The 21290-nt window shown below is 40.3% G+C and overlaps 1 protein-coding gene across 1 annotated transcript in view; it reads right to left on the bottom strand.

Moving 5' to 3' along the window:
• Positions 1-21290, bottom strand: part of DOCK3 (dedicator of cytokinesis 3) — a 243919-nt gene that overhangs the window by 172140 nt on the left and 50489 nt on the right. Inside the window, exons 5-6 of the mRNA XM_063121109.1 lie at positions 14682-14778; positions 5155-5303 (exon numbers count right to left, since the gene is read on the bottom strand). Of these exons, the coding sequence (XP_062977179.1) occupies positions 5155-5303; positions 14682-14778 (246 nt within the window). The remainder of the gene's footprint in view (positions 1-5154; positions 5304-14681; positions 14779-21290) is intronic.

Here is a 21290-nt window from a genome sequence, read left to right as displayed (position 1 = left end):
TATTTTCTAAAATCCAAATAAAAATCTCCTTTACTGTGTTACGTGATATGCTCTCATTAGACCTGTGTAGAACTTGCACACGTTCTAATGAGACTCACACACACACACACTTGTAAGGAATCTTTAGACATTGGTCATAGAGCGTCTGATTCTTATCTAAATGAATTGCTTAACCTAGCCTTGTGATTGCTCTCAGCCCCATTCCTGTGTTTTTTTCCCTCATCCCTGTTAGAGATGGAGGGATGAAGACACCTTGACTGTTAGCTGCCTCAAAATGGAGTCTGTACTGCTCACTCACAGGAGAGCTACTTCGTAACAACTGTATTTTATTCAGTTAAAAATTAAAGTTTGGTTTTGTGCTTCCTTTCCTTCCTCCCCCCACTCCCTCCCTCATACACCCCAAAAAACTCTTTCTTCCATCACAAACAACCCAGTGGGGCCCAGTACTTTCCGCAACCAGCCAAGATTACCAAACTCCTTCTTGTGCTTGGAACTCACATGCTTGGAGCACCTGAGTCATGGTGACTCGTCTGAGCCTGCCTGTGAAGGAGCAGCAGCACTCTGGAAAAGGCGGCACATTGATCCGTCTTTTTCTCTGCTGCTGCCAATCTGCTGAGGGGGTCTGAATTTCTCTGGCCAGCTGGACTGCGAATCCGGGATTTTTGTCCAACCAGCCAGAATATTTTGGAATTGGTTGGAATCCAGGACAATCTTGGTTTTCAGGGACATATCGCAACTCTATATACAATTTAAATTTATTAGGAGTCGGAGTCGGTACATTTTTACCGACTCTGACTCCAACTCCAGTAACCCAAGAATTGCTTCTGACTCCACAGCCCTGCATGCTACCACATCATTCAATTCTTCAGTAGGCTATAATTATCAACAAAATGAGGAATCTGTTTAATTTGGTACAGTATGTGAAGGAGCAGTGATTAAATGGAATTATCTGCACTACAGTTTCCATGGTACAAGTTCCAACTTGCATATTTTTTTAAATTTAATTAACATTTATAAACCACCCTCAATGCAGAAAGGATCCCATGGTTGTGTAATACAAAAGTATTAAAATAGCAAACAGAGTTCTTGAGCAAGTGGTTGTCACTAGCTCCAGAAGCTCTTGATTGAGACCAATTATTTAAATCCATTTCAGTTGGGGTTCAGGCTAGGCTTTGGGATGAAAACAGCCTCAGTCACCCTGTATGATTATCTATGTCAGGAGAGACATGAGGGATGTGACCTAGTTGATTCTCCTTGCTATCTTTAGTAGCTTTCAATATCATCGAGCATGGCATCATTCTGAGGTGATAGTGAGTTGGAAGTAGGGGGTACTACATTGCAGTGGCTTTGCTTCTACTTGGGTGGTCAGCTCCAGAATGCGGTACTTAAGAGATATTGCTCTACCCAATGGATTCTCCAACATGTGCTTCCACAGAGGTCAGTTTTGTTCGTCATGCTATTTAACAGCTACATGAAACCCCTGAGTGGGGTCATTTGGAGTTTTTGAATGCACTGCCATCAGAATGCTGATGACATACAGCTCTATTTCTCCTTTTTATCTTCATCGAGGAGGCTGAGGCCATGCTAGATTGGTACCTGGCTGTGACAATGGACTGGATGAGGCTAATAAGCTGAAACTCAATCCAGAAAAGACTGATGCATGGTTCTTCTGGCCACATGGAGGGCATCCAGCCTACTGGATGGGGTTGCACTCTCCCTCAAGGAACAGGTTCATTGCTTGGGGTTTCTCCTTGAGTAATCCTTGTCACTTCAGGGTCAGTTGGTCTCAGTAGCATAGAATGCCTTTTACTAGCTTTCGTTGGTGGCCCAGCTACGTCCCTAACTGGACAGTCATAACCTGGCTTCAATAGTCTATGCTTTGGTAACCTTCAGGTTAGATTACTGCAATGCACTGGGGCTGCCTTTGAAAATGTTTCGGACTGCAGTTTGTACATAATGTAGCAACTAGTCTGATAACGGGCACAAGACAGTTTGAGCGTATAGCACTGATTCTGGACCACTTGCGATGTCTATTTGCATGTTTCGAAGCCCAATTTAAGGTGCTGGCTTTGACTTATAAAGCTCCTCTCCCTTTATAAATCGTTACAATCAACACCTGAGGGTCTCCTCCAAGCAAGGTTCAGAGTGTCAGCCTCTAGCCACCAAACAAAGACTTTATCTCCAGGTCAATAGGATTTATTATGCAAAACAGTTGGCATGTTCAGACAACACGCTAAGCCATGGTTAGGCCACATTAGTGAGCAAGTAAATGATTAGTGAGCATTTTAAACCATGGTTATGTAGCCACCATGGTTAGGAATGGTTCCCACAACACACTAAGCCATAATGTTCAGCTCAAAATGCTTAGCCACCATGGCTTAGGGTGTCATCTGAACAGGGCCAGTCAGTCTCTCAGTAATTCAGATCTCAGTCTCAACTAGCTTCCAGACAATCTGAAACTAAGTTCTTTGACTGAGCCGTCACATCTCTAACTAGCTACTTAAAGATCCCCTGAAGAGATGCACTATGGTAGGAGAGAAAGTTGCTGCAAATCTAACATTACTCTGCAACACAGAACTTGAAAGGCTGTCTCAGTACTTCCAAAAAAAACCTCCAGTGATGGGACAAACTGGCTGAAAGCACAGAAACGGAGGCAGCAATTGTAAGTAACCAACAGAGACAAATGCTAAACAGCATATAACTGACGAAGTATAGGCCAGGAGAGGGTTGGGTTTGCATTGGAGGAGTCCCGTGACGAAGTATAAATAACAATCAAAGCACTGGGGTAAACACACTAATGTAATATGTTAGCATGAAAGAAATTGCAACAGGACATGTAACATCAATTTACATATGTTCGTAACAGAGTGAAAACATTCAGAAACAGTTGCATATATTTAGTAATGAAATGCTGAAATGAAAAGAAACGCACACAGCAAAATTTGGCTTTACAGGTCTCTGGATTTTGCACCTGTTTCTCCGCAGCTTTCTTAAATTGTTCCTCTGCCCCAAAACATAGAATCATAAAATCATAGAACAGCAGAGTTGGAAGGGGCCTACAATCCTCCCTAAAGCATCCCTGACAGATCTTTAATAGTCTCCAAGATGGATTGATTCAAATTCCAGGCAAGTTTTCCAGAAAGCTTCAGAAGTGGTGAGTTTTCACAGCTGCTTGAAAAAACTCTGGCTTTGATTCCATGGTCTCTACAGGGAGTCTGGGCTCAATCCTGACTCAGAGGATGGCAACTAGGGAGAGGGCCTTTGCTGTGATGGTCCCCAATTGTGGAATGCTCTCTCCAGTGAGATTCGACTGGTACCAAAATTGTCATATTTTCAGCACCACATTAAAACTTTCTTCCACTGCCATGCATTTGATATTAAGGGACTTTAAAATTTTTGATTATTTAATCAGATATTTTATTTTATTGTGAATTGTTTTAGCCATTTTAAATTGATTTACATTTTTGTATGTCTTAATCCTTGTTGTAAATGCCTTGATTCTCTAGACTGTTGATTTGCTGTTGTTGTTTTGAATAGAGGTACAACAGTTTCTCTTTTCTGCAGACATACTAATAAAAGTCTACCCAGAACACTATCAGCCTACTTCCGTTCATGTCTCAAAAGAGAGATACTATTACTCTTCTAGGCCTGTTTTGTAATATATATAAGAAGCTCTAGAACTTTATTCAGTATAACATTAATTTCTATATTATAATAAGAATATAAGAAGAGCTGTGCTGGATCAGACCAAGATTCCATCTAGTCCAGCACTCTGGTTCACACAGTGGCCAACCAACTGTCGACCAGGACACAGTGCAATAGCACCCTCCCACTGATGTTCCCCAGCAACTGGTGTATATAGGCTTGCTGCTTCTGATAATGGAGGTAGCACATAGCCAGCATGACTAGTAGCTATTAATAGCCTTCTCCTCCAGGAATTTATCCAACCCCCTTTTAAAGTCATCCAAATTGGTGACCATCACCACATCTTGTAGTAGTGAATTCCATAGTTTAACTATGCGCTGTGTAAAGAAGGACTTCCTTTTATTTGTCCTGAATCTCCCACCAATCTGCTTTGTGGGATGACCCCGGTTTCTAGTAATATGGGAGAGGGAGAAAAATGTCTCCCTATCTGCATTCTCCACACCATGAATAATTTTGTATACCTCTATCATGTCTCCCCTTAGCCTCCTTTTTTCCAAGCTAAACAATCCCAGCTCTTGTAACCTTCCTTCATAGAGAAGAAGCTCCAGTGCCTTGATCATTTTAGTTGCCCTTTTCTGCACTTTTTCCAGCGCTACAATACCTTTTTTTAGGTGTGGTGACCATAACAATACACAGTATTCCAAGTGTGGTCGCACCATAAATTTGTATAAAGGCAGTATGATAATGGCAGTTCTATTATCAACTCCTTTTCTAATAATGCCTAACATTGACTTTGCCTTCTTTACAGTGGCTGCACACGTAGTTGACATGATAGCACTCTTCAAATACTTGAAAGGTTGTCACACAGAGGAGGGCTAGGATCTCTTCTCAATCATTCCAGAATGCAGGACATGGTCTAATGGGCTCAAGTTACAGGAAGCCAGGTTCCAGCTGGACATCAGGAAAAACTTCCTGACTGTTAGAACAGTATGACAATGGAACCAATTACCTAGAGAGGTATTGGATTCTCTCAAGCTACAGGAATTCAAGAGACAGCTGGACAACCATCTGTCAGGGATGCTCTAAGGTGGATTCCTGCATTGAGCAGGGGGATGGACTCGACAGCCCTATAGGTCCCTTCCAACTCTACGATTCTATGACATTTTCATCGAGCTGTCCACCATAATAGTAGTAATAATAATAATAATAATAATAATGACTATAACAACAACAGCAACAACATTTGAATTGATGCAATTAAATCCATGCATCTTCTTCCCCAAATCTAGATGCACTGTGCCAAAATGTGACCCTAAAGCAGGGCTACACAACCTGTGGCTCTTTACTGAGGCTGAAGTTTCATCAGTTTTAATTATATAGTCTCTTCCTCCATATGCCTATAAAGAATAGGGCAAGGGTAATGAATCTATATTCAATTGCAAGCAAGCACATTCCATTTTTTTCAAATTGAGTTACATGCTGTTAAAACAAAACGGTATCCATACTTACTCATTACCCCAGTCTAATCGTACAGTCAGGTGCCTCTTGACCTCTCGTACCTGGTCCTGGGTTAGATGACCAGACAGTAGTTGTCTGCGAAGATCAATCAGTTCATTCATTACATGGCGCAGTTTGTAGAAGAGATCTATTTTATGTTTCTGTGAAGGGATTTTGGGGGAGATGGGGAAGAAACAGGATAAGAAAATAAAAGCTTTAATTGCACTGTTCAAAACACTACTATATTACTTTAACAAAACCCAAAAAACTTTTGAGTGCATGTATGTTGCATCACAGTTAACCATTTCCAGAGGAGTAATTGTATTAACCTCTTGCAGCAAACACAAGAGAAGATTGCATCCAGAGATGGAGAGAAATTCTGCTTGCACAATAGGTTTACACAATGGGGAAGATACCACTTCCTCATATGCACTCTGTTGGCAGGTGTGTGTGTGTGTGTGTGTGTGTACACATTTATGTTTATAGTTTACAAGTCTCTTGGGACTGGATCAAGGGATGTCTTGTGTGAGTGGAAAAGTACTTCTGCTTGCTCAAAGCAGCCTTACTGAATTCTTCCAATTTCTCTGTCACAACATTCAGGAGTGGCTATTATGGCTGGACTGCAGGATAAAGTCAGGAAAACCACATTCTCCAAACATAGTTCTGCTCATCTATCTCCATATCCAATCTGTTGATATGTTTGCTATAAGAGACTAATACGTCTACTCCTCTGGAAATGATTAACTTTGGTGTAGTACATATGCACACATAGGTTTAGAAAACAACTGGAGCCAAATGGCAATGAAATGCAAAAACTCTGTGGCAATTCTACATAAAGATAAGCAAGTGACCATTCGCAACAGCAACAATTGGCACAATCATCCTATTAACAGCTATCGTGGGAGCACTGTCTTTATTGGGACCTAAAACAGACAGAATCAAACTTCTTGAGAAGTTCCTTGAAATTCTTTTATTGGATAATGCTAACCTTCAGGTCAGTAGTAGATTGTCCTGGGAAATTGCTAAGTTCCCCGCTGTTTTCTGAATGTTGCAATTTCTGATGTCAGATTTGTGCCCACTTATTCTTTTGTTTTGACACTAACTTGTTTGCCCCATGTAGAACACAAAAGGGCATTGTTGACAAGTAGCAGCATGTATTATATTGAAAGAAGCAAATGAATGAGTCTCTGGTGTTATGGCTATGTTATTTTCTATAGTAGTGTTGTCTGGAGTGAAATAGGGTCAGCGCTGGCATCTCTGTTTGTTGCAAAGTCTAGCCTCTGTGTTTCTGTGGCTGCTTTAGATTATGGGGCTATCTCAAAGTAAAGACAGGTCTACCACACAAGCCTGGTGAGAGGCAACAGTCATTGTCGAGAACTGACTGTGGATCACTGATGATATGCTGGAATAGATTTTGCTGAGCTCTCCATGTGACAAAAAAACCAGAAGAGAAAGTAACAGAACATCACTTATCACCTTACAGCTCCCATCAACAATACATGCTGACAAAATAATGCATTGTTCTGTGGTTGCCACAGTAGGTAGGTAAAGACTGCAGCGAATGCTTTCAGCGATGAAAAGGGAGGGATGGCAATGCAGCCATGCAGATTGTCACTCATTTGTGAACTGCCCAGAGAGCTTCGGCTATTGGGTGGTATAAAAATGAAATAAATAAATAAATCTGGTAACATGGGATATGTAAGATTTGCAAGTCCCATTTGTAATACAATATTTTTTAAAAATTGAGCATTAAAATCTGTATCATAGAACATAAAGGAATTTCTAAACCAGGGTTGGGCAACCGGGTGCCTTCCGGATAGATGTTTCAGCCCAGGATGGCCAATGGTAAGTGATGATGCGAATTGTAGTCTAAAGCATCTGGAAGGCACTAGGTTGCCTATCTTGATCTACAGCAACTTTAATAATGTTAGGTCCCAGGAACCTAAGATTCAATGGCTTGGCAATGGAGGGCCTAATGGGACTCCTGAAATGCCTGATCATTCTGGTTCAGGCGAACAGAATTATCTCTCTCCCTCTCAACCCAAGTATGTCTAGCCAGTAAGCAGGGAAACAAGCATGCAGCAAAACAGCTCTTTTTTATTTTAGAATTTATTTTTTCTTGAACCAAGTAATAAATGAAAGCAAAGTACAGTGACAAAAATTAAAACAACTGTACTCCACCACATATAGTTCAATATATAAATATAAAGATTTCATAAAAGAAACATGACAAAATGTTTTTAATAATTTTATTTGAAGCAACGTTTTAGCCACAAGGCTTTCCTTTAGCTATGGGGGGAAATAAACAAAGAAGCTAGCAGTTACATAAGCTTGTTCTATTTCTAAAGAAGGCTTCCTATTACAAACACAGCATTTTATAATCTTTTGCATGTATTTTGAAATATATAAAAATAGCTATGTGTTATAGGAATAAAATGTAAAACCTGTAACCTTACATAAGCAGTTTTAGTCATTCAAATCTGGCTTCTTACATTACTTAATTGATTACATTTCTATACCATCCATTAGCCATTGGAACGAGGTTACCTGAAGGATTCTCTTTCCATATATACCTGCACAGACCCTAAGATGCTATAGAAACAGAGAATTTTTACTACGAAGTAAATAGAGTGTAAGTCTATGAGGGAAAAGTAGACAATACCTGTCAAAGTCTTTAAACTCTTGTAATTAAGCCATTATTTGCCCTTTCTACCTCATAATTGGCACAGACTATCCTCGAACTCATCTCTCATACACTGCCAAGTTTCAGATCAGTCAGTTGATCTATTTTCTCAGTATAAGCCATAGAACCTACTGTCCGCCTGAATTCTGACTATAATGTCGGAATATGATTCAGCTGACATATTCAGCATAAAGCCACTACAGTGGCTCTATAATCCCTAAACTGTATGCTAATTGTGTGTGAAAAGAGAACTTCTCTACATGAGTGATTTATTGCACACACAAGATTGGCCACTCATAGAAGTTTACAGGTCCTTTACATAGCGCCATTAACCTCCAGGACATCTCCCATGCCTTCCCCCCAGTAATCTCACTTTAAAAATGATCAGAGATAATACATTATTTAAAATTATCACAGGATATTTTAGGCCACTAGATGGCACAGTTTCATTCAACTTTATGGAGCATTGCCAAGAGGGGAAGTTTTCAATTACAAATAACATGGTTGCCCTTGGTCACCATCTAAAGGAGCCATAATCAATGTGGAAAGACCCCAGAAAAAGAAAAATGGTAAAGGTGCGATTTTTTTTTCTTTAATGTAAAGATGCTCAGAGAGACAGAGTGTGGGGGTAGTTGGGGAGGTGTGTGTGAGTGAGTGAAACAGAAGAAGAAGCCAATAGCTCATTCAATCTAGAACAGGTGCTGGAAGAAAGTAGGTTTATGAATATTTTTGGTTATTCTCCCCTCCCCCCACGGGGTTTTTTAATCTTTGTAAACTTGTTTAGGATTTTATTTTTTGCCTTTGGGTGAATTCACCTCAAACACTTCACTATTATCCCATGCACTCAGCTTTCCAGGCATGCAAAGGTCACAGTGCCACCTTTTGCAATAGGTTGCTGCTAGATACAAAAGCTGCTCTCTGTTGCTCTGAGGAAATAATCATCATATGACCACATACAAAGGGTGGTTTTTGGATGCTCTCAGAACTAGAGATGTCATGAGAGCCTGAATGGGTCCTGGAGTCCAGCAGATTCCCTGGCACCCCGCCCCCTGGACCCAGCTCACTGAGCAGTGGCACATTCACCAGCCCATTCTTTGAGCACCCTGCACAAGAATTTTTGCCGCCCCGTGAGCACCTGATGAAGCCACAGGGCTGGGCAAGGGCAGGCAGCCCCGCATCTTTGTTGGGTGTTTGCTGGGCTGCGAAGAAGCTCATGCAGCAGAGCAAGCAGGGTTAGGCAGTTCCAGCTTGGCAGGTGCCTGACAGAGCCGGACATAGATGAGTCTGTCCATCCTTACTCAGGACTTGCTACTCTACTTACTTCTGAATACTACAGTCCTTTCTTTTGAGTAGATGTACATAAACTGGATTTTCATACTGTGCTACTTTTCATGATTTCTTCTAAGTAGACATGCAAAGAGATAGTTTTCAGGATATTCTGTGGACATGGTTTTTGTGTATGCAATGGGATTGCTGCTGCTGGATCTTTAGTGTTTCAAAGAAATGCCATGTACATAACTGTTGCTGTTCTGTAAATACTCTTGTGTGGTCTCTGAGAGGCTATATAGCGGCTATATAGCCTAGTGTTGTTGCTGCATTGGAGGCCTGGTTAGTAGTAGCTGCTTGGTGACATTCTGAAGGAGAGAGCGGCAGTTGCTGGTAATATTTTCAGATAGGGGCCCAGATCAGGTAAATTCAATTCTGATTGGCTAAGGGTTCTAGGTAGGTGGAAAATAGCAATTGAGAAATGACAGGATTCGAGTGAGTTTGTGGGTAGAGAGAAAGAGAAGGTCTGCTGTTAGGTGGGTAGTGTTATAGGAGGACTAGAAGAAAGATTAGGAGAAAATGAGTAACTAAGACTTGAATACTAACCTATTCCATCTCTGTGGGTTAACCATACATGGCTGGTGAAGATCAGGAGTAGGGAACAGGACGCTACCCTAAAATATTGCCAGAAGATTAAACAAGCAGGTACTAAAACTCGGATGAACTGTTCAAGCACCCAGAGATACAAAAGGAGGAGTTTTGGGAGTCAGAAGAAGCCTGTAACCAAGAGCTGGACCTGGTTGAGGATATATTTGGCTGGGGTGCAAATTTAGGGATTTGGTCTACAGTAAAATAAGCCAGTTTTGTAGTAGCAACAGTATTTCTTGAGTCTTTAAGAAGTGTTAGCAAGCAATTCTTGAGCTCAAATTAAATACTAGTATTCCCTTATGTGAAAAATATCCCTTTATAAATTATCTTGTTTAATAGTTCATTTTGTCTCTAGTGCTGATCCCCATCTAATGCTTAAGCCTCTTATACCAAGCTACTAGGAGGCTTTAAAATATTCTAACAGAACTGGTGGAAGCAGAAAAGGAACTCTTCTTGTGGAACTCTTAGCAGCAAAGAGATCCTTAGGTGCTGATCTATAAGCATTTGCTAAAAATAAGAAACTCTGTAAGTGGGATTACCCAATGAAGGAACAGTTTCCCCATAAGCAGTGGTAGTGCTAGAGAGAAAATCCCCCATACTGGTATTGGATCTTTAGTGCTTTGCACTTCTGGTGTTAAAGTTGAATTGCCTGGTATGCTTTGCTTTCTCCTTTTTGTGCAATGGGTTGCTGGTGGAGCAGGGCAACAAGAACTCTAGGGAGTGCTTTGGTTCTTCAGAGCAGATATACTACCTCGTCCCCCTGCTTTGCACACCTTGGATTTAAGTTAACTATGAACTCATTTGCCTTGGTTTCCCTTTTCTGTTGATGTGTTGCCCTTAAAACTGACATATGGACTTCAATTGTTACTACACTATTATGCCCAATATCCCAAATGAACACCATTAGTTAGTATGCAGATAATGAAGCAAGTAATAACATATTACACAATAGCTAACATGACCAGTCTCTTAAATGTAAAAAATAAATAAATCTAATTTACTACAGCTCTTGAGACAAACAATAATATATTTTCTGATACTCAACACTAACAAGGCTGAAAAAATCAGCTTTGCTTTATGACACGTACAGTGGTACATCACAATACAAATAAATAATCCGTAGAATGTCCTTTAATCCTACAAAGCATACAACTTCCCTTTGGTGTCAGTTTCCATTTCCATTTGTCTTTTTAAAAAGAGACCTTGAGCTCTAAATTCTTGTTTTGATACTATTAATATACCTGGGTAGACTTGCCAAAAATGGTTTGGCAAAGGAAGATTTAGTTGCACAAAATGTTAATAACAGTCAACTGAAGGTGGTTGGCAGTGAAATGTATCACAGCAGACAAAGGTTTTGGATTTCAGTAACTTAAGAAGCTTGTTTTATTTCCGTTAAGCAATTTAGTTTCTATAATTAATTATACATATTTAGCTTCTATACTTTAGTAAGTATTTATAAGATTAAAGAATAACTCCCCCCTAATATATAGGGCTTGAATTTATAAGGTTACCACTACAATTTAAACACCTCACAATATTTTTCAAAAAAAAATTTTTTACTTAAGTGAATGACCATAGCCCAAATTATCAATAACTTTGTTTTTTCTATTCTTAAACCTGCAAAATTTCAAGTTATTCACATTTCAAGTTATGCTATCTTCCCTCCAGGAAGCTGTTTTGAAGCTAAAGACAAAACCAATCACATCTGTGTCCTGAGAGTTAACAAAACTAAGGGCATAGCTAGATGGGGTGATATCCCAGGGATCGTCCTAGGATTGTCCCTGTGTGTCCACATGATGCACAGGGGATCCTGGGAGCAAGGAGGGATGATCCCTCCCTTTCCCCAGAATATCACCTACTCTTTTTTCATGGTTTTTCAGCAGTCTCGGGATGATCTTGAGACCACCTGCCGTCGCGGTTTGTCCCGGCTCCTCGCGAGTAAGCATGAGGAGCCGGGCATGGGATACAGAGCTCCGTAGGAGATCTGTGCCCATCTGGGGTGGGAGGAGTGGGAAAATATATATTTTTAAAAAATGCTAACATTTTGCGCAGAAGCGCTCATATGCTCTGTCTCCTTGAAAAGAAAAAAACAAAATGGCTGCCACAATGTTGCACGCCGCGTGTAAACAAGGGCGACGATCTCACGATCATAAAATCGTGAGATCATCACCCTCCACCACCACCCTTGTCTAGCTGAGGCCAGTCTGTTACATCTCAATCAGTCCTTTTTCACGTTTCACCCTCATTAAAATTTGATTTCATGTTAAGAGAAAAACAGCTAGGTATGAGCCTTTGTACTGAAAATACATTCTCGATCTAAATTCTGTTTCCAATTACGTTCCAGCTTTTCCCCAAGAAGCCAGAGTTCCCACACTTGCTTGAAAGCACAGAGAAATCTACCAAACCAAAAACATGACTGGGCCAATGACAGAATAAAGAGAAACAGCAAATGGCCTGGAAAAAAAGAGCAATTTAGCTTGAAAGTCTAAGGTACACTACCACCTGGCCTAAATGTTGGTGCATGTAACCAGTTTAGATGCTACACTGTACTATTTCTGTATGATGGAAAACTGATGCTTACCCTACTTAAAGAGATGAATACATGATACAATGAATAAAAAGCAGTGATCCAAAATAGCAGATCTGTTGTAAAGTCATCACACAAAAAATAAGTTATGTCCTGAATTGGTGCCTAAGCAGGATAATGGACTGGATGAGGACCAACAAACTGAAGCTGAACTCAGACAACAGAGAAGTACTGTGAACAGGTGGTTTATCTGGCAGGTTGAATAGTGTTCAGGTGCACAGCTTGAGGGTGCTCCTAGATCCATCATAGTTACTTGAGATCCAGATAGCCATCAGCTTAGGTTGATATACCTACTGCAATCCTGTTTGGATAGTGATAGTCCAACAACAGTTATGCACACCCTGGTAACTTACCAGTTGGATTACTGCAACCTATGATTTGTAGGGCTATCTTCAAAGATGGTTTGGAAACTTCAGTTAGTTCAAAACAGAGTGCTACGTTACTAAGTGGGCCTGGCCAATATGATCATGTGACACCAGTGTTTTGTCAGCTGTAATGGTTTCCAGCACATTTTGGAGCCTAATTCAAAATGTTGGTGTTAACTGTTAAAGTCATAGAATCATAGGATCATAGAATAGTAGAATTGGAACGCGCCTATAAGGCCACTGAGTCCAACCCCCTGCTCAATGTAGGAATCCACCTTATAGTACACCTGACAGATGGCTGTCCAGCTGCCTCTTGAATGCCTCTAGTGTGGGAGAGCCCGTGACCTCCCCAGGTCATTGGTTCCATTGTCGTACTGCTCCAGCCGGAATCTGGCTTCCTGTAACTTCAGCTCATTTTTCCGTGTCCTGCATTCTGGGAGGATCGAGAAGAGATCCTGGCCCTCCTCTGTATGACAACCTTTCAAGTATCTGAAGAGTGCTATCATGTCTCCCCTCAATCATCTCTTCTCCAGGCTAAACATGCCCAATTCTTTCAGTCTCTCTTCATAGGGCTTTGTTTCCAGACCCCTGATCATCCTCGTTGCCCTCCTCTGAACTCCCTCCAACTTGTCTGCATCCTTCTTGAAGTGTTATATTTCCACCAGGCAAAGACCTTTCTTTTCTCCTAGGGGTTTCAGAAACCTAGTTGTACATTTTTATATCAATTTTATCCTTTCCTGTGGTGTTTGTATTGTATTGTATTCATATTTGTATAGTATTTTATATTTTTAACTGTTTGTAATCCTCCTACAGAATGTTGGTAATTGGGTAAATTAAAAACAAACAGACAAACGAACAAATAAATTATAACGTCTGTTTATTGAATAGAAAGCTGTCAAGTTCATGTTTGTTATTGATCACAATGGACTCTTCCTATTTGGGGCAGGAAAAGGATTTTTCTCCAGGCCAGCTTCACTGGTAATTCTGAGGGTATTTTGCCTTCTGTACCTTAGGGAACCTCAACTTCAGTGCTCTTTTATTTGTTCCTGTACTCTAGTTGTGAAATATTACACTCTATAAAGATAATAAAACCTTTTAAATCAGTCATTCGTTCATGCATTACATTTCTATACTGCCAAATAGTCAAAGCTTTCTGGGCAGTTTACAAATATTTTAAACCTTCAAAATATTATATTACACGTAATATAACATCGAATGACATACAAACATATAAACATACAACACACACACACATTCATACAAATGTATCTAAAAAAAGTAACAATAAGAAATCCCAGGACCCGATTAAAATCATATGCTGCCAAATATGTGAGAGCAGAGGAAGGTTTTAACCTCGCACTTCGGATCTCATTGGTGAGATCATTCCACAATTTGGGGGCCACTACTGAGAAGGCTCTCTCCCTTTATTGCTACTTTTCGAGCTTCTCTTGGAGGAGGCACTTAGAGGAGGGTCTCAGATGATGAACATAGAATATGGTTGTGGTACTAATGGTTGTGGTATATAGATCCTGTCTTTAAGTAAAACCTGTAGTTACCTTGTATCTTAACAGGCATTTTATAATTATACAAGAGAGCACTGCAGAAAGCTATAATGCAGTCCTGATCTATGATTACCTTAAATATTCTATTTCTAATCCCTTCAATTAATATCTAACTTTTCAATATAAAGAGATTGATATTAAAGGGGTCATGTATTTAAAATTGTAACTCAAGCTGAGATGCTAAAACTAACCATAAGGATGTTAAAGATATTTCATTTATTAGAAGAAACTAAAATTACCATTTTATAAAAGTTGTTAACAAATAGTAAACTGAATGTAATAACATGGCTTTTCATTCACACAAAGTTCAATGTTTGGGAGTTGGTCTTTGAAAATACTTTCAACCCTCCCATGTGAGAAAGTTGTGCATAACTATTACATTGCTTATTACTTATATGTAATGCAGTTCTTATTTTCAAGGCACCTACCACATATAACTGCTTCCAGAGGACAGACCATTCCTGTAGGGTTGCTGTAACTTCAGTGATAACAGAATCTTCAAGAGGAACCACTGTCTCATACTGCCTGTAAATTTTACAAAAGCTTCCATGAAAATGTTATAATGGTTATTAAGACACTTTGAAAAGAAGTATTACAAAATCATTACTTCAATCTTACCCTGGCTTTAATGAAATAATCAAGACTCGTTTATACAAAGAAATCTTTACTTCATATGGAATTATTTGCCATGCCACTGAATGCAGAACACATAAATTGGTGTGTGTGCCATTCCTAAATAACCATCCTGCCTTGTATTTGTAGTTAATTACACAAGGGCCACTTTGATGGCAATTTTAACTCTGTCTTTTTACTATGCACAGCCATGCTTTTCAACATCTACATGAATCTAGTGGGGAAGTCATCCATGGTTTGGGCTACAGTGTCATCAATAGGCAAGTGACACACAATTCTACCTCACATGTCCATCTATTAATACCAGAGAGGCTGTGGGAGTTTTGACATGGATGAGAGTGAAGAAACTGAAGGTTAACCCTGACAAAAAAAAACCTAGATACTGTGAGTAGAAAAGCCGATATATTTATTTATTACATTTTTAAACCACCAATACTTTATTTATTAAATGTATATTCCGCTTTTGCAAAAACTGACAGTGAAGGCAGCTAACACAAGTTTTCTGGGCAGTGTGTAAATATAAAATACAAAGTAGCAATAAAACAAAGTCAGATAAAAGCATTTTTTAAAAAAACAAACAGCAGCACATAGTAATACTAGCAGCAGATTTAAAGCAGAGCAAAGATCTTAAAGCACTAAAAACAGTTATTAAAATGCCTGGTGCTGGAAAGACCATAACGTAGGCACCAGGCATGCCTCTCTGAGGAGGGCATTCCATAGACATGGCTTCACTGAAAAAGCCCTTTTAGCCAATGACACATTTCCCACTGGACCTTGGGGCAAAAGTCCAACTCTTCAGCTCAGGAGGAGGGGCCCCAAATGCTATACAGCAGGAGCATTACTTTAAGAAACTTCTCAGTCAGCAGCACTGTGCAAGAGCTCACTCATTCACTGAAAACAGAGGCTCTGCCAAAGTTATGCAGTCTCTGATCCACCGGCTAATAGTACTCCTGCATACCTGACAGTCCTGATCGCCCAGTTTGTAGGAGACAAAAAGACTGTCAGGGCATCTGATATCCTTTGTCCGCCTGATTTATATTTTAAGTGCTCTCCACACATCCAAGTTATGCCATAACTGTTTCCTAGGGTGGGAAGGGTTGGGACAAAAATTAGGCAAGACAATGTCTTGTGACCGATAAAAGGCAGAGTTAATTTTTGGAATAAACATTGGAATGGTATGGAGAATCACCCTGTCAGGGTGAAAAACACACAGCTCTTCTTGGACAGAAAAGGCATGTATTTCTCCAACCCTCTTAGTGGAGGTGATTGCTACAAGGAACACCACCTTCCAAGTTAATTCTTTGAGGGAAATGGAATGGAGAGACTCAAATGGTGATTTGGTGAGAACTAAATTGAGATCTCATGTTGAGAATCTATGTATGGGTGGGGATAGAACAGTCGCCCCCTTTAGAAATCGCTTAACTTGGAGGTAGCGAGCAACAGACCCCAGAATAGTTCCCAAAGCTGCTTTAAGGTATTGGTCATTAATCCTTGCTCAAGTCCAGATTGTAGGAAATCCAGAAGATGGGGGAGCTCAGCCTGAAATAGAGAGATTTTCCTTCTCCTACACCATCTCTGGAACACATTCCAAGTCATTTGCTAAATCTTATTGGTAGATGACCTTCTGGAGGCTAGAATGGTAGAAATCATGCCTTCCAAGATGCCTTGTGCTAGGACCTGCTGCCGCTCAATGTTCAGGTGCAGAAGTGGAGCCACTCCAGGCCCAGATGAAACAGGGGACCTTGTGTCAGGAGGTCAGGATGCATTGGAAGTTTCCTGGGAGGATTTATGCTCCCTGAGATCTGAAAACCATGGCCAGTTATTGAGGAGCCACCACAATAACTTGTACTTTCAATGCTCTCACCTTCCTCAAAACCCTGGAAAGGAGAAGGAATGGGGGGAATCCCACCTCCTGTCAAGAAGAGAGAGGGCTCTGCCAAGGCTTCTTTCTCCGGTGATGGCCATTTCAAAAGTCATGCTGTGACCATCACCAGAGAAAGAAGCCCCAGCGGAGCCCTCTCTCCTCTTGACAGGAGGTGGGATTCCTATGCTGCTGTGGCCACCGCTTAGCAATGGGCACACCACATCTCCACACAGTCTGTCTCTCCTTCCCCCCTCCGTTCCTCCCCACAGAATGGTGGCGCCTTGGTAAGGTAAGCAGTAACCAGCGCTGCCATTCGGTGGGGAGAGCCAAGAGAAGAGGGTGGGGAGGCAACAACTCCATGGTGTGGAAATAGTCCACTCCACGGAACAGCACTTCAATGTTGCCCAAAGGCACCCCGGAAATAGCCATCCGAGGAGTGGGCTAAAGTGTTGTCCAACACACCCTCCATCTTGCCTTTCCTGGTGTTCTGCCACCAAGAGATAGCAAGGAGGAGAGATAAGTGCGCCATTTCTTTACGCAAGATATGGAACCCTGGTGAGAGAAGGGCCTCTTTCTGCTGTTTGAGGGTGGACTGCTTGAAGTGCCTTGTGTGTGTTTTTATTCCTTTTTTTCACAGTGAATTTGTTATTAGGTCTTATTTTTAGGACTCTGATCTCAGAGTTGGAAATAAGGCAAGGGCCCTAGTTCTGGCTAAGGAAATCTCAAGGTTTCCCTAGCTAGCTCTGGTGCTAAAAATGAAAATTCTGGGTCCCTATGGCTCCATGGAACACAGTGGAAGTGGCTGAGAATTGTGCACTCCAGTCTAGGACATGAAGTGACTCTCCTCCAGCCACATAATTACTTGTTTTTGAACTGCATCAATAAATACCTATTATTAAATAAACAATAATATAAAGATAAGAGATGGCATGGAGCACTGTTAAGATTCTAAATTACTGCAGCCAGATTCTGACCACTGGGCCTTAATACAGGGGAGGCAGGAGAGAGAATTACAAAGTGTGTTCAAGGCTGACGAAAAATTAAAACAAGAGAAAAACCCTAGGATGGAATCTCTAGCCATTATCTAGATGAGAAGCCAACCGGAAGCCAATAGCAAACATGTGATCACAAGATAATCTCACCTTGTGAGACAACATAGCATTCTTGCTGACTTGCCTTGTAGTTCTATGAAGAGCATTATTTTGCTCTGCCTCTGTCAATGGCATCCAAGAATGTTCAGTTGAACGGCAAGAAATGAACTTCATGCAGTAAGGCCACAGGTAATATTGAGCAAAGGGTGAATGAACAGTGGCCAATCAAGGATAGAAAGGCAATGAGCTAGAAGCACTTAGGTTCAGAATTATGTGTAGTGAGAAACAGGCAAGTTTTCTTATTTATATTTACAAAGGATAGACACATTCAAGGGGCCTTCCTTGGTAGAGACTCACATTCAAGCTTTTAGTTCTTGTTTTCAGTTTGAATCTGTGTTCTTATTGCCTCAATTTGCTCTAAGGTATGGAATGAGAACAACTCGGTGCTATATGCTTTTATTTTTCTTGACTGTAGACCCATCTAAGCCTATGCAGCATGTTGTCTTGGAGCATGTAGCAGACCACATCATGCGGCTATCACCTCTCTATTTGATTAATATTTTATAACGGAGCAGAGGTTCAGGAGCAGGCCTAGAACACTGAGCTCAGTACTGCTCCTTGAGAGCAAACGAGTATAAATGTAGCTACTTAACTCTCTCCACATAAATAAACAAGTGGACATATGCCTCTCATGCTGATGGCTTCAAATTCTAGTTCACAGAAAGTCCAAGTGACAAGTTGCTAGTCTGCCAAATTGTATGATTCAATTTGGGTTACACCATGCTACAGTCTGTCCAACAAGGAACAATAATGGAAGTCACCAATGTGACCTTTCTCCTCTCTTTTCCACAATGCCCAAGGAAGATATGGTCCTGTGCAAGAATGAGTACCTAAAACGATGAGTCTCTTAATATGCTGGCAACAGCCAATTCCTTTAATAAGCTGCTTTTGGAAACCAACATTTGTTCTCATAGGGAATCAAAAGAAAATCTATCTGCATCTCCAACAACAAAGATGAAAGGGTTAAGAACACTTTATTTCTTTATTTAAAAAATTATAAACTCTACCTTCATCCAGACATAGATCCCAGAGCACTTTACGTTAAAAAATCCAAATATGAATACAAAACTAAAAACAATAAATAGACAAAAACAAATCAACCAGCTAAAACAATACATTTTAAGTGTCTGGGTGAATAAAAATGTTTTGACCTGGCACCGAAAATAATATAATGTAGGTACCCTCAGTTAGGAGGGTATTCCAAAGTTGGGGTACCAACAGCAAAAGGCCCTCTTCTTGGTAGATGCATAATGTACTTATACTTCAGATGGAACACAGAGACATACCTCATCTGAGGATCTTAATACATAAGCAGTTTTTTATGAGAGGAGGCACTCCATCAGCTATTTGGATACCAAGCCATTTAGGGATTTAAAGGTAAGCACCAGCACCTTAAAATGGCTCAGAAACAAAAAGGCAGCAACTGCAATCCCTTCATAATAGCTGTACTGTGGCACCACCCATATAGACCAGTTCGAATTCTAGCAACAGAATTCTGCACTAGTTGCAATTTCTGAACTATCTTCAAGGGCAGGCCCACCTATAATGCATTGTAGTAATCCAACCTGGAGGTTACCAGAGTATGCATGATCAGAGCCAGGCTATCCTTGTCCAGTAAAGGCCACAGCCTGTAGACCACCCAAAATAGTAAAACGTTCTCTCAGCCACCAAGGTCACTTCAGTTTCTAGTAAAAATGTTGGATCAAGCAACACCCCCAAACTACACTTCTGAAAGAAAAGTGTAGGGCAACTCCATCCAAAATAGGTTGCATACCTAAGTCCCAGACAGGGAAACTACTTGCCCACAAAGTCTCCATGTTGTCAGGATTCAGGTTCAGTTTATTGGCCCTCATCCAGCCCATTACTACCGTATTTCTTCGATTGTAAGACGCCATTGATTGTAAGACGCACACTAATTTCAGTACCACCAACTAGGTTTTTTTCAGGAAAAAAAAACCTAAGGCACACCCGCGATTCTAAGACGCACCCCATTTTTAGAGATGTTTATATGGGGAAAAAAGTGCGTCTTAGAATCAAAGAAATAGGGTAAGTCCAAACAATGGTTCAGAACCTCCACAACCTCACCTGATTCAGATGAGAAATGGAAATAGAGCTGGTATCATTAGCATCATAGGCTGATGGCACTCCAAATCCCCAAGATGACCTTTCCCAGAAGCTTCATATACTTGTTAAAAAGTATAAGACAGAAATGCCATTGAGTCAAATAAAAATCCCTAATGTTACCTACTGAAATCAACTCTGCAGATACAACTGGAACGACTGTATCACTGAAGCTGAGCATTATGAGTCAGTAATGTTTGTTTTTCAAGCCAAAGTTGTTTTTCAAGCCAAATTTTAGCAACATCACTAAGCCTAAATGGTTAGGCCCAGTGGAAGAAATTTACACCCCTCAAAGGGATGAGGGGAAAGGGAGTGTTTTGCTTGTTTCCAATTGCTACAGGAATGGCTTAGCTTCCTGATGTGCCAGCAGTAGCTCTGGCTAGAGTGGGGGCAGTGTTAGATACTGCCCATAGTTTTTTTTAAAAAAGCTGACAGACTTGAGTTAATAAATCATATTTGCAGCAAAGTTCAAACTCATGAAAAAACATTTTACCACATAAACAGTAATAATTCTGATATATACATATGCAGATAGTAGGCAGATAATTTTTCTAAACAATTTCCCTCTAGTTACCTAAACTAGATTTATTGCAAACTGGTATTACATATTACATCTCAGATGGAATAAACAAATACTTTAAATACAATTTTGGTAAAACATCTTTAACTATTTCATGAAGGAATTTTTCTGTAGAACATTTAAGTTTAAGCAAAATTATCACACCCTCGTTTAGCAAAATCAGATCTATAGAAATATTTCAGGAGAAAAGATAATTCAACTCTTGCTGCTGTGTTCATTAGAGTTATTCCAGTTTCCTTTCATAAGCTGGTGGTACACATGAGCACCATCTTAATCACTTGTTTTATTAGCCCATATTGAGCAACATCATCTGATCATTTAAATCAAGAAAATCTGCATGCAAATCGATCTTATATACAGCAATGTAGATGGGTTTGCGTGCAAAAAAACTGTCCTGAGTAAATTGTCAATAATTACGATTTTCTTCCATTACTTGGAAAACCTGGTATTTCATTACAGAAATTCACAACAACAATTAACATCTGGTTACTAATATGTTTCTAGGCCCACTTTAAAGTGCTGCTGGATGACTTAGGACCAGGCTATTTAAAGAACTACATGAACCTGCCTGGGCCTAAGATCAGCCATAGACTTGTGCATCTGCCAATAAGATATATTAGGTTGGTGAGCACAAGATATACGGCCTTTTCTGTGGCGGCCCATTCTTATGGGAAGCCCTATCATGGGA

The sequence above is a fragment of the Elgaria multicarinata genome, chromosome 3, assembly GCF_023053635.1.
Source record: "Elgaria multicarinata webbii isolate HBS135686 ecotype San Diego chromosome 3, rElgMul1.1.pri, whole genome shotgun sequence".
In the NCBI taxonomy this organism is placed as follows: domain Eukaryota; kingdom Metazoa; phylum Chordata; class Lepidosauria; order Squamata; family Anguidae; genus Elgaria; species Elgaria multicarinata.
The sequence above is the reverse complement of the archived record's forward strand: the minus strand, read 5'-3'. Positions and strand labels throughout refer to the sequence as shown.